At 47.4% G+C, this 13,394-nt stretch overlaps 6 protein-coding genes across 6 annotated transcripts; 4 read left to right on the top strand and 2 right to left on the bottom strand.

Moving 5' to 3' along the window:
- Positions 1-2,470: 2,470 nt before the first annotated feature.
- METBIDRAFT_22941 (DUF4112 domain-containing protein) lies at positions 2,471-3,220 on the bottom strand (the record flags this gene model as incomplete). The annotated part of the gene is made up of 1 exon (XM_018855226.1): positions 2,471-3,220. A coding segment is annotated over one exon (750 nt), but the record flags the coding sequence as incomplete, so codon positions are not given.
- Positions 3,221-4,052: 832 nt separating this feature from the next.
- Positions 4,053-5,066, top strand: METBIDRAFT_13935 (uncharacterized protein; the record flags this gene model as incomplete). The annotated part of the gene is made up of 1 exon (XM_018854455.1): positions 4,053-5,066. One exon carries the CDS (start codon positions 4,053-4,055, stop codon positions 5,064-5,066), a length of 1,014 nt encoding a protein of 337 aa, XP_018709422.1.
- A 1,895-nt stretch (positions 5,067-6,961) lies between these two features.
- On the top strand, positions 6,962-8,038 carry METBIDRAFT_13936 (uncharacterized protein; the record flags this gene model as incomplete). Its single annotated transcript, XM_018854456.1, has 1 exon — positions 6,962-8,038. The coding sequence occupies one exon, from the start codon at positions 6,962-6,964 to the stop codon at positions 8,036-8,038; it is 1,077 nt and encodes a 358-aa protein (XP_018709423.1).
- A 372-nt stretch (positions 8,039-8,410) lies between these two features.
- METBIDRAFT_61742 (peptidylprolyl isomerase family protein) lies at positions 8,411-9,156 on the top strand. Its single transcript, XM_018858319.1, has 3 exons — positions 8,411-8,501; positions 8,584-8,862; positions 9,058-9,156. Exons 1-3 carry the CDS (start codon positions 8,423-8,425, stop codon positions 9,114-9,116), a joined length of 417 nt encoding a protein of 138 aa, XP_018709424.1. The 5' UTR covers positions 8,411-8,422; the 3' UTR covers positions 9,117-9,156.
- Positions 9,157-10,245: 1,089 nt separating this feature from the next.
- METBIDRAFT_47929 (nicotinamide-nucleotide adenylyltransferase) lies at positions 10,246-11,079 on the top strand (the record flags this gene model as incomplete). The annotated part of the gene is made up of 1 exon (XM_018858240.1): positions 10,246-11,079. One exon carries the CDS (start codon positions 10,246-10,248, stop codon positions 11,077-11,079), a length of 834 nt encoding a protein of 277 aa, XP_018709425.1.
- Positions 11,080-12,354, bottom strand: METBIDRAFT_80118 (uncharacterized protein; the record flags this gene model as incomplete). The annotated part of the gene is made up of 2 exons (XM_018859174.1): positions 11,080-12,212; positions 12,267-12,354. 2 exons carry the CDS (start codon positions 12,352-12,354, stop codon positions 11,080-11,082), a joined length of 1,221 nt encoding a protein of 406 aa, XP_018709426.1.
- Positions 12,355-13,394: the final 1,040 nt, after the last annotated feature.

Here is a 13,394-nt window from a genome sequence, read left to right on the forward strand (position 1 = left end):
CGGTCCTTACTTTGTAGAAAATAAAAACATTTTGGTCAAAATCAAATATCCTTCTTTCAAAGAATATTTTCCACACACTAGTAAGACTCTCATCTTGAAGTTTTCCGAAAGTCGATGTAAGCATCCGTTTGTGCTCAGCGGTCGGCTCAGGACCCATAACCTGTTTGTATTTCTGCTTGAGTACAGGATATTCCAACTCAATGTCCTGTCCACAAGTGGTTCCCAACTGGTACAGTTGAGATATCGGATTCGACATGATGTACTAGCGTGTGGAAATAAACCTTTATTTAGGAAAAACTAAAACCACTTTTGTGTCAACTGACCTTCTAAAAAGATCTCTAGAGGGAATTCTCTTCCCTTCATATACTCGTCGTGCTATTTGGTTCCGGGTAAGTGGTGCGAACTTTAATGTCTCATTTGTCACATGATTAATTAGGGCTAAGCGTCTAGTTCTCACACATTTCTGGTTTGCGAGGCGCGGCTGCGGTCGCGTCATCATGCGCGCCAAATGGCTGGCAGGCCAGAAACCTGGGGCTGATTTTAAAGGTGGCAAAATCTCAAAGACACTACTCCAGAAAACGAATCGAGGTGCACCTGCAAGACGGTTTAAAAAGGCCAGTTCGGAAATCGGTGTCTTATATTGGAGGTATTCCTGTCCTAGTGGGAAGAGCATTTTCTGTGTTTCGCACTTCAAGATGAATTCTTTTATCTCACCTGACCGCTGTCGACACGAGAAGTCCTACTTCAGTAAAGGAGAATACTTTGAATTTCTGTTTCTGAATTTGTCTTTGTCGTGTATCCTCGTGGTGTGGTTTGACTCGAGTTAATAGTTACGAGGGCCATGGCACAATCCCACCATCCCCAGATATCATCTTTTATAACTCCAGGTTCGGAAGTCAAGTAGGAGTTCCCATACCTCACAGACATAAGGGGTCTGTAAAAATATTTTTTTCTTTTGATCCCCTTGAGATCATAGGAAATCCAGAATTTTGGGGGAGAATCAGTGTCACTATGGAGTGGGGAATAAACAGGGGGCTCCAATAGCGGGAACCTATGGGCTATCCCGGGCATAGTGGGCACCACATAATAAATTAGCATTCTTAACAAGGGGAATCTGTCTTATATATCTGATCTGGAGGTCACGTGAAGGAAGCCTCTACAACACAAAGGAATATTCCAACAGTCGTTCACTATGTAATCTCACGGCACTCACAATAAGGGTTCACAATGGTATCTGACGAGTCACAGAATAAAGGAAGAGCATGTATGGCTGTGTGCACTTGCGGAGACCTTCATTGTTGAGTTGATACCAGGGACTTTAAAATTCGATTATATATCTGACGCATTTGTATTGTTCATTTCAAGTATGCAGTTGCGACATTTCTTTTTGAAAATTATAATTTAACAGCAAGTATCTCACGATTCCAGCTCATTCCTGGACCAGGACTATGCAACACTTGTTGAGCAATGAATGGCGAGAAAAAGAACACATGATACGTACTTGGATACTATATAAGAGATTCAGAAGGCTCTATGGATAGAACCCAGAGAATTATTACCAGTGCTCGCGAAAACGGAGATTGCATCAACGGGGCGTTGAAGAATTCCACACGTATGAACTTTCAAGACATACGTTAACAGAATGTAATAATGATATTTTGTATCCTCAACGATGAGCCTACAAAATCTTCATTGAGAAATGAGACAGCCACGTAGTTCTTACATCTACTAAGATTATTCCAGCAGAGAGCAATACCAGACCGCGTAAGACAGTTCAGGCGCAATGCATTCATCGAAATTGTTTTTTTATAAAACGGTCGCTCTGAACTTCGGAGCATTAACAACGCTTCCCTCCACGACAAATTGAGTGTACCCAAATAGTATTAGAAAAAACAGAAACGTTTCAATACTCTCCGTGCACTTCCATATATGATCGAAGCCCTCCTTGTTTCATTTCACCTAGTGCTCAACTGTGCAAGATAGCATTATCTCTGAAATGCCAGTCTGGGATCCAAAAACTAGGTTACGACGGGAGCCAAGGTCTAGCCCGCTCACACACCAATTGTGCCTTCAGTGTAATGTCTCCAAAGTGCCATCAGGCTCTTTTGTGGCTCACATGAATAAGCCAATTTCGCTGAAATATAGACAGGAACGGTCTTTCTGGAGTCTGCCACAATTCAAATTACGTAAAGATTTCATCGCACATTCTGGAAAGACTCAAAACAGGTTCCATCACGACAAACGTAGCACCCAGCTAGAAGCATCGAGGCGTTGCCCCCCAATAAGGTAGTCTCGAGTAAAGTGTCTGTTCCAAAGGCTCGCTCGAAAGATCAAATGTTTCATCGATTGATGAACCGTACTGTTGCGTAATCCAGCACCTTTTCTCATCACCATTCTTGTCCAATATATAGGGGATAACCGCCCCGCTCATTTACATGACGTCGGCAAAGCTGCGGATGCTTTTGGTGTCGTCGTCAATGTTCGTTTCTAGCGTGCCAATCGCAGTGGCGTCCGAAGACTGGGTGGTGGCTGCGGATGTGACCGAAGACTCAGAAGACGCGGAGTTCTTGAAGTTGTTCTGCACAAACTTCTTGATGTGTTCTCCTGCCCTGGCGGCCCCTGGCACAATGCTTTCCTCGACATAGGGCTGGACCTTATCATTCAAGAATCCGGGCCGGACGTCATCCTCACTGATAAGCCCCATATTTTTCTGGCCAACACGAATAAGGTGCTTTTCAAGTACGAGAAAATTTCTCAGGTTGGCCTTATATCCAACCTCGATGATATCTCCAACTATAGGGATGAGCGAGAGAAGAAAGTCCACCAAGATGTTGAAGAGAAAAATGAGCTGAATGTCCAAAGGAAGCCCGTCCTCCAAGGCCCTCGCTTTCCAGAATAGTGAAAGAGACCAGAAATTGGTCACCACCGCGCCCACTATAGGAATGAGGCCTACGACGTTGGAGATGCCAAACCGCAACCCAAAGAAGGTGAACCACATGTCGTAGCGGAAAGCCTGTTTCTTCACGGACAGAAGCACCTTGGCGTCGTTTTCACTAATTCCATCCGGAATGGCTCTTTTAATTTTTTTGTGCTTGGGTTTGCCCCGGCGATCATGGCCCACGATTATGTGCTCGTAGTAGGGATCCTCGACACCGAACTTGGTGAATTGATTGTCCTTAAGAAACCGGTTGGTGAGCCATTTGATGGCAAGAGACGACATGACAGATTCCGAAGTTTATGATGGTTCCAAAGCGTCGTTTTACTCGTTTATTCACGAGTAGATTGGGAAGAATAGTTGTGGCTGTCCGATCCGCAAGGCAGCAACATTTAACAAGTGATCAGCCGTGGGGCCAGAGCTGCATAACCTCTGGCGAATTGCTGCGAAAGGTGCCCAGGCAGGTCACGTGCGCGACGGTCTCCCAGGGCGAAGTCGATAGTTCTCACCAGCTAGAAGCTTGATGATGCGGTACTTATTAAAGGCGCCCGAGCACTGGGGCCAGACGTACCGTTGAATTTCAAGACAGGCGTTTTTGCAGAGAAGAAAAAAAAAGCGGGCAAGCATAATGAACGAAAGCCCAAGAACCGGTGTGAGTCGGCGGCCCCCAGTCTATTGTTGGGTCTTCCCGTTGGCCCCAGCGCGCGCTGGTCTGGCACCAGTCAATATTAGACTTTCACTAAAAGCCGTCCCAACACCACGGGCGCCGACATTCGGGAGCGTGCTTGTTGAGCCCAAGACGCCCAAGCAGGAAATGCCCATCTACGTGCGCAAGAGAACGGGCTCTCTCGGCCCACGTGATGTCTGATAGCCCACATCCATGGATCGTCCTTGCACCCCACCACGCCTGCGATAACTGCCCTGGCCCAAATCGCCCAGCCCACCGGCCTGCACACGGTCGTCCGATTCCACCCTCCGCTTTTCTTTGATAAGCACCAACAACAGGCCACAGATCAAACTTAACACCTGAACACCCGGTCTCTTTAAACAGGCGGGTCGCTCAGACACATAAGCAGCATTTCCAAAGTTCGCCTCGCACCACGCCCAGCCCTGGAACATGGTCGTGCGTGCCGCCATCAGTACAGCCGTAAACTTGGTCCCGTTTTCCGATCGGCTTCCGCAGCGTGTGCACAATCTTATGGGCTCCGGGGCTTCCAGATTGGCGGACCTCGAGCTCTCGCCGGACGAGGTGCGGCCGCTTGCGACGCCGTCGCAGAAAATCCGCAAGAAAATGCGAGAGAAACGGCCCGCAACAGAGAGAAGTTCGCTTGCGCTGGGCCGCAACTCCTCATTAGACGCCGAGGATGACGGCAACGACACAGCCAGAGACACGGACACGCAGAGCCTCCGCACCGAGCGCGTGGAGCTGTATTTGTGTGAGCAGCACGACGAGTTCACGTCGCTTATCAACAGGAATCTCAAGGAGGTCGTGCGGCAGCAGCAGCAAAGGCAGGCCGAGGAGGCCGGGTGGCGCCGGCTCGTGCTTGAGATTATGATGGCCCGCGCCGGCGACGACGCGACTCAGAAATTGGTACTGTTGGTGGCCCGCGCTCAAGATAGCATATATGCGTCCGTGCCCTTCATTCACAGCGAGCGTCGGCTGCAAACGAGCGCAGGCGAGTATGGGAGCTCGGCTCTGAAAGTGGACAGCGCCGAGTTGCTCGACCAGCTCGACTACGCGCAGAAAGTCGCGTTGTTGCGTCACTTGATGGTGGACTTGGGCATGCGGGCGGATGCCGACGACATTGCCGAGTTCACGCGGGGGTCCCTGCTTGACGACGACACGTCCATTGCCGATAAGCTCGAACTCTTGGTGCTTCTCCTGGTGCGGCTCTGGTTCATCGGGCTCCGGTGCCTAGTGCCTGTCTTGCAACACATATACACGCGGTTCAAGGAGAACGACATGCTCTTGGTGAACAACCGCAATTTCAGCAGGCTTCTCACGGTGCTTGCGCGCGCCATGGTGACTGTAGAAGAACGGCTAAACACTTTCAGCACTGGGCTGAGCAGGCTGAACTCTCAGGCGTCCAGTCGGCCTAGCTCGCAAACACTGGCGACATCTGCCTCGTGATTTGCTCTCAATTGTGCAGCCGAGGGACGAGTTGGACTGCTGCTTCGGGCTTGGATTGTCCACTAGCATGGCGGTCTTGTCATGAGTGCATGCTTTGCACACCGACTCTGCGTGCCTTCTTCGTGTGGACGCGGCTACAACAATATTTGACATTCTCAGACAGGGCCCGGTGCCCAGTCATATAGACAATCCGACAAGGACTTTTAGACTGCTGCAGACAGATTTTGCGTAATCTGTAATAGTGTAGATCCTTGTCACAGCCGTGGTCAAATGGGCATTCGAAATAGACTCATGCATGGCGCCTTTTGGTAGAATCCATTCTCTAGTGCACCGAGCTGGATACTCAGGTGCCTTTCTCATTATGTCAAGAACCATCTGTCATGTGTCGCCACAAGCGGGAACATGCGAACGAACAATTAACCTTCATTTCTCACGTCTCGTAATTCATCGTCAAAGTATAACACAACAATGATCGGAAGAGCCGATGAATGCCACTTGCGTGAAGCAAATCATGAAAATGGGCTCAGCTGCCGAAAAAAAAAATGCAAATCTGAGTCCTTCAATTGTGGCTGACCACGGATGGAACAACAAATTTAATATTTCAACGATCTCAGGGCTAGCGTGCAAAATGTCACGGTTGCAAATGCGCGGTGAGCAAGACAATAACAAGGTTGTGTAACAAGAGCTTGGAACAATCAACAATACACTCGAACAATGTCTAGAGAAACCAAGCCTGTGTCAGACTTTCGAGCTGTCCAAAACTAGCGACTTGTGTGGTTCGTATTCTAGATGCTTCCTGGCAGTATTAGCATATTCAGGTTCAGCCTTGCTGTTTTCGACTTTGTTGTTTTCCCTCTTGGCATGTTGCACAGTCCTCGGGTTCGTTGCTATTTTTGGACGCACGATACCGCGGTTCATATTTAGCATGCGAGACAGGATAGGGGCCATGTCGCTGTTTCGCATGGGGGCGGAAACCGATTGGAAATCTCAAAAAAATCGTGCGGCCGCCTTCTCTAAGCTTCCGTTGCAGATAGCTCTATGCAAGATCAGGCCACGTGGCATTTCCGCCTCTCCATTCACTTGGATATGAGCCATTAAAAATTTAAGGCATATGCCAGCTCAACCATTTCAGATAAAAGTCGCAATCTCTTGCTGCAAGAGGGAGAATGTTTCCTATTCTTTTGTCCATTGGGCTATTGTTGTCGCGCGAATTAACTTATCACTCGTTCCATTCCAAATGCGAGTCCACCTTTTAGGAACCGTTGGTGCATATAAAGTGCAACTCCTGCATCCCCCCTCTTGTTACCCGGCAGCAACAAACAACGCCAGCGAATCACAGTATGAGCGCGCGAGCGCTGCATGCCCTTAGGCCTGCACCTCAGCCCCATGGTACCGTGACCCTTCCAGTATATTACTCGTGCCATCTCACCATGTCGCGGTGCGCATTATATTTTATTTTTTGTTCCGGCGTGCCACTTTTTTTATTTCCGCCTTTTTCCTACACAAACTTTTGGCCCTCGCACAAAAGTTCACGTTTTTTGATCACCTTCGGCTTTCGACATCTCCTTTCTGTCGACACAAAAGCGTGTGATATTGCAAGCTCTTGATTAAGGCAGAGACTTGATTCTTTTAAATTTCCCGAAAAAGCGCCTTTTGAACCCTTGGTTGATACGTCCAGTCGGCTGCTCTCTGGATTTTTGCTGGGTAAAAGTTTTCCGCCCTCATCTAGCGCCACCCTTGTTCATTTCCTGTGTACAAGTGTTTTCTGACCCCTTGATTGGCTGGCTCGGATTCCAACCCTTATTTTCGCACTTCTCGCACAACACATCCAAACGTTTGGATTTTTGTTCTCTCTTGTGCCAGAACCTCACGTGACCTATACCCCTCCCCACAACATGGCTTTATGCTCACAAGCTTTTCTCCCATCTTGTAAACGCACCTGCGGGTATACCCAGCTGGTGCAGCATGAGAGTCCTGCAGCGAAGAGAATGTGCTTGTCTAAAATCAACATGAACACTGTCTCAAACAAGCGCTTGCCTCAAGTATGTTTTAAGCAAGTGGCTGGCGGGACTTGTTACTCGTCATCATCAGACTCTCTTTCGGATTCTGAAGATCAACAGTCGTGCTACATTGCTGATCAAATAAGAGCAAAGAGAAGAGCCTCTAGCAGAGTGTCTTTTTCTTTGGACGATAAGTTGTCCAAGGCCGTTGCGCAATATAGTGATGATGACGAGGGTCACTATGAGCCTTCTAAGCCCACATCTTCTCGCTCTAGCGATGACGACAACTTGGACTGCAAGTTGCTGAGCTCGCCCTGCAAGTCATCCGTGTATGTGAATAACCTTCATGGGAACATACAGATGTTGCATCGCACCTCTTCCTCTGGTAACTTCTTCCATATCTCTGACAGCTGCTCCTCAGTGAACAGCTCCAAAAACTCTATGCCGGTATCCGATAAAAGTGCCAGAGCCAGATGCTTCGATTATCTTGTTGGTGCTATAGATGAAGCTTGGGCCAGATATTGTGATGCCGCTTCTCACATTGAGAATGAGGCTTATGGATACAATGCGCCCGGCTCATCGGTCACTGATGACGAGGACGACTGTGGCGTCACTACAGATTTGACTGACTATGATACTGACTTCGAGCACAAACAAGTGTTCAAGCCAATCATGCTGAGAAAGCCATCCATTATGGGCCCATCTGTTCAAATCAATGCAACCGAGCAGACTTCGACCAGTAGAGACCCCTCATCCTGTCATTTACAGGCTTTGAAGGACCGCTTGACGAAAGCAAAGTATTTTTTGCAAGACTTGGTGGATTCTGAAGATTACAACGATGCTTATGCGTACTGGAAAAGATGGGACATGATCAAGTACGCCACCATTGAATTGGTTGAGGATGACGACGACGACGATGTTGTTGAAAACACCATTGAAGAATTGGAAAACGGGAGGCTTTTTGCCAACTGAGTGGAGAATCGATGAGGGATTTTCCGCACGAATCGATCGACGAGCCCGGGGAGGGGGAGGGTTCGCGTATCGGTTGAAGATGAACGAATGCGGAAGTTGCAGACGCATTCCGGAGATGAAATTGACGAGAATATTTTCACATTTGTTTTATTAGTTTGGGTACGTCACCATCATGGGGGATTATGAGGTGACTGATAAATTTTTTACCGAGGCCGCACCGGCTCTCGTTTAACGGGTATATTAGCTTGTATATTAGAATATTTAATGTTTGATTAAGTACACTTTTAGAAACGTAGAGCAAATGCCCTTTTTTCGCACTGACAAACAGAGCCGCACTTCAGATAAAGCGAACCTGAAGCCAGTCTCATACCTCCCCATCAAACCATGTTGTACGGATTCACTTCTAAAGCGATTGCTACAATTGCAATTGCAAATGCCGTGCTAGCTTCCGCGTTACAAATTGGTACGTGAATTGAAACATCTGCCCCTCGTAATAAGAGCTCTGTTCCAAAAAGGCTCCAGTGGCTCATATACTAACCATGAAGACGTGACCAAGTCCGTCGAGAAATGCGAATACCGTGCCAAAAATGGGGACGAAGTCTCCGTGCTTTACACGGGAAAACTCGCTGATGGCACTGTGTTTGACACCACTGATTCTAGAGGCCGCCCTATCGTGTTTAAATTGGGGACTGGCCGCGTGATCAAAGGCTGGGATCAGGGGATTCTTGATATGTGTGTGGGGGAGCAGAGAACCTTGTACATTCCATCGGAATTAGGCTACGGCCTGCGAAACGTTGGGCCCATTCCGGCCAACTCTGACTTAAGTATGTTACTTTGCCTGTCGTTGCTTTCAACGCTCTGATTTTACAGAGAACCCCGGTGACTCTAACCTCTCGATTCCCATTGCTGTCGGCTTTGTGTAATCTGTAATATTTTCTACCTTATATTCTGAGAAGAAATGAGAAAGAGCCGCTTGCTTTTTTGATCTTTTTCGAAGAGCGAAATTTACTAACGTTTAGTCTTTGATGTGGAGTTGGTGGATGTATCTGGCAAATCCAGACATACTGATGAGCTCTAGGGCCTTGTAACAGAAGATCACAACCGATCATAAAAACCATCTGGCGCTTATTGGCTGTATAAAATATCTTGAATAGAAAAGTTTCCTGTGCTTCGAGTAATTTGCATTAGTGGTGTTCTTTGATTTGCCTCAAGTTTCTGACTTCATTTATGTGTGTGGAAATCCTCTGTAATCTGTCTGTTTCTTGATTATTAATTGAGGCCCACAGCTTCAATATTCGTATCCTTGGCATCCGAACATTGCACATTGTTCAAAATGTATACTTGGAATTTAATTCGATTAGGCGAAAATACTGGAAGCATTTTCAGTTCATAATGCCCACTATGAAACAGTACGAAACAGTTTAAGCCTCACGTTGCATTGCTGGCTTCCAGATTCCGAAGTGACCCAGTCTATAGCAGGCTTCCAGGCAGCTCATTTTCTAGTCCCCAAGACGACAGCCCGACTTTCGTATGTTTCTTTGCATCTTATAGAACATACGCGGGCACTCTGGTTTGATCTATTACCTCGCATTGCACTCCCGTATTCATTCTCATGGCATTGAGCAATCTTTCATTTTGGGTTCTCGCATATTCTCGCACAAACAGAAGTCCCCATCGATCGAAGTAATCAAACTATAGTACCGCTTTGAGCTAGTTGCTTATTTAGATCTGGATTACGAGCTGGATTGTGTCCAGATGCAACTGCTTATTGAGCTCCAGAGGCTTTAAAGCCAAAATTTATCTTCACAAGGCTCTAATACTATTGGATTTATCTTAACTCGGGCTCCATTTAGAGAAGGATACATACCACACGATCTCAGGATAAAAAACTGAGTCGAGACCCAAACAAACTCAAAGTTTTAGCCACACTGAAATCGCTCTTTTGACAACCTACGCCTCTCTCAGTACCTTGCCGGTCATACAGCTCCTCCTCAGAACTGAGCCAAGTCTTTCCTCTTATTTTTAGGAAGGAAAATTTGCTTTGTCAAAAACTTTCCCTGATTTCGAAGCCGGCCATTCAGTTCAACTGACCAGTCATCACCACAGCCATAGTGAGCTTTTTCGCACCCACCACCTCGCCTGCCTAAATCGCACGCTACTCACCGCAACTTCATTCTGTTTCTCGAGACAAGATCTGCGATTGTGCAATGAATTACAAAGCGGCACTTGATGTGTTTGTCCAATCCGGCAAGGATTTTGCCATAGTGTATCGATCCGCTAAGCAGGCGGCCAGTGTATCCAGAATCCTCGTTCTAGATTCGTCATTCAATCCTCCTCACATGGCGCATTTCACCCTTGCCAAAGAGGCCATTGACCATGACTTTGGCGATGCAAGAGCACACCCGGAACTCTCCGAGCTGCCCAAGATGCTCTTGCTTCTACTTTCGGTGAAAAATGCCGACAAAGTCGTCCCGAAACCGGCTCTGTTTGACCACAGATTGGCCATGATGCACAGGATGGCGTCGTCTCTAGAATCACTCGAACTTCCCGTTGCTATCGGACTTACTAAACACGCTAAGTTTGCTGACAAGTCCGCGGCGATCCAGGCCCACTGCTCTGTGGAACCGCAGGCAAACTACGCGTCTGCAAGATTGACTTTTTTGCTTGGCTTCGATACGCTTATACGTGTTTTGGATCCCAAGTACTACGCGCCGGCATCCTTGGTGGACTCGCTCAATGATTTTATGTACAACACAGATCTCTTTTGCTTGACTCGGGCAGACACTGGCGAGGAGTTCGACCAGCAGCAAAACTACATAGGTCGCATAGCCCGAGGCGAGTTCCCGGATATCCCGCGCCTGTGGGCCCGCAACATCATTTTGACGTCTGTCCAGACCGCCCGGGAATCCATTGGATTCATAAGCTCGTCAGCTATCAGACAGGCCTACGCTACCGGAGCCGTGGCCCAAAGCCCGCCATTGCTCAAGGAAGTTGACGAGTATATTCGCAGCAATGACTTATATAGTGAGGATACCACGTAGCTAGGCGCTCAAGCAGACGGCGAAAACAAACGTGGCCAAGATCCACCTGCTGAAGTGCTTGGCGCCCTGTGACACTTGATCAACGCCAGTGGCGCCGGACGATGCGGACGTCGTGGACCCGTCAGGGCTTTGCAGGAAACACGCAATCTCGCCGCCCCGCAAGGTGTTCTTTATGGGGCCCGAGATCCACTTGTTGCAGTCGAAATTCGAGTCGGACGAGCGGAGACTGATACTGCCCTTGACCATTTTCAAGCTCTGCCACTCGGTGTCCGCAATATCGCCTATCATCTCAAGAGCACCTCCAATGGCCTGAAGTTTGGGAAGAAAATTGATTTTGGAAAGTGCACTGTTGTTTGCAATCAGCACGCCGCCTCCAATGTCAAGCACCGCGTCGAAGTTGGCTCCGTTGGCCTCGTGATTTTCGGCCATGCGGAACAGCCCGCCTATTTCGGAAAGCGATGGGAACGAGATATCCGTGAGCGTGTTTTCCACCATGCTCATGGACCCGTCCACTTTGCGCAACCGTGTCATGTTCAACTCGCGAACATTGCTCACGCTGATGTTGCGAGCCAGCCGCAACTGGCCAAGCTTCACACGCATATTGGGGGCGTTCCCTGTGATGTGCAAGAGATTGCTGACTGTCTCGGCGTCAAAATCGACGAGTTCCATGAACCGATTGTTGTTGATATTCAAGTCCTGCAACTCGGACCCTGCGAACTTGGAAATCATCTCCAACGACGTGTCCGAGACGGTGACGCTCCTGACGTCTTTGAGGCTGCCAATCGACGCCTGGCTCAAAAGCGGTAATACCTGCCATTCCAATCTGTACACCGAGGCCAAGTTGGGCATTTCGATTAACCCCAACAGCTGTAATCTTTCCATGTGGAACGTGTCGGTGATTACGCGGAGCGAGTAAGCATCCACGCGCATCAAATTCTCGCTATTTCTGATGATCAAGCTACCCTCAATCTTGCTTATGCGGTCCAATCTGAGAATCGAGTCTTCAAACTCCGTGACCTCGATATTGCCTCGGATCATCTCACAATGGCTGATCGCTTGTGCTTCCTGGGTGTTCGACACTGTAACTTTCTCGAAAATGCATGACCGTGGGGGCTCCTCTGTATTGTTGGTGTCTATGTGTTAGAAAAAGTTGACTTCTGCCTTGTGGGTTTGAAGCTAATACATACATCGCGAGTAAATGCTAGAGGACAAGTCTTTAGCAATAGCTTCCTCAGCCAACAAAAGCAAAAAGAAAAAAACGACTCTAAACAACATAGTCTGTATTTCGGACTTGTCTTTGAAGTGTTTTGTTTTCGAGCGTCTGGCTTCAAATAATTGCTTCAGCTCAGCTCAACGGATGGCGACAATTTTCTTTGTGAATTTCTGCTACGTATGATAGCTTATCAAAAAATCACTTCCTCTTTGCTTTTTCTTCCAGGCTTCTAGCTGTGTTCTTTCTGGTTTACAGAATCGTTGTGTTTGTTTGGGTGTATTTCGCACCCAACTGTATGTTCGCTGCTTGTGGTGCAAATGTAGACACAGCGTCTTCCAGGTCAAAAGCGACTTACCAATGGAATTTGAAAGAGAACCAGAAATGGGCACCGAGCTTTGAATATCTGATATGCACCAAATTTCCAGATTTAGCACCTGCGGTCTCAAAAGTCAGACAATCTTTGGATTAGTCTAACTGGAAATAACATATTGCCAAAAGAACGATTTACGCATTTCTTGTGGGTCATTTGTTTTCCTGTCGCTTCAACCAAATATATGAAATACGAGATAAATTCATTTCACCACGGTTTATCGACCACCTCTAGCTTCGACTTATTGAAATGTGAGCAGGCTTCCTCATATGCTGTCAAGGCTTCGTTTATCTGTTGTGTCTTAGCGCGATGGCATTGTAAATCCAATATTAATCACGTTCATCTTCGACATTAGACGGTGCTGCTCACATCTACGATCAAATAAACCATTGCTTCTTTATGCTCATGCTGACATTAATTCCAAATAGATTGACTCATATATTTCACAAGTACGAATATGGGCAGCATCTGTCTCAACCAAGGCAAGGTTTATTAGCTGAATACATACACCAAAACTTCGGTTTTGTCCTAATTGATTGATTCGTTAGACAGATATCGGTATGAAATACTATCCCGACGGTTTATTTTTTGTCTTCTTGTAAGCATTAAATTAGAGGTCAGATTTTGATCTGGACGATAGTCGGAAGCATTGTTTATCAAAAGGCTTGCTTTGATGTGTCCATAGTATTAGTCGTCGAGCAGGACTACAAATTATGTTTACCACTGAGGTGA

The sequence above is a fragment of the Metschnikowia bicuspidata genome (assembly GCF_001664035.1).
Source record: "Metschnikowia bicuspidata var. bicuspidata NRRL YB-4993 chromosome Unknown METBIscaffold_9, whole genome shotgun sequence".
Taxonomy (NCBI): domain Eukaryota; kingdom Fungi; phylum Ascomycota; class Pichiomycetes; order Serinales; family Metschnikowiaceae; genus Metschnikowia; species Metschnikowia bicuspidata.

Bases quoted from the DNA above. Each gene is read 5' to 3' on its own strand.
- METBIDRAFT_61742 (XM_018858319.1), top strand. From the start codon at position 8,423: ATGTTGTACGGATTCACTTCTAAAGCGATTGCTACAATTGCAATTGCA. The intron at 8,502-8,583 runs GTACGTGAATTG...CTAACCATGAAG, and splicing joins AGCTTCCGCGTTACAAATTG to ACGTGACCAAGTCCGTCGAG. The intron at 8,863-9,057 runs GTATGTTACTTT...ACTAACGTTTAG, and splicing joins TCCGGCCAACTCTGACTTAA to TCTTTGATGTGGAGTTGGTG.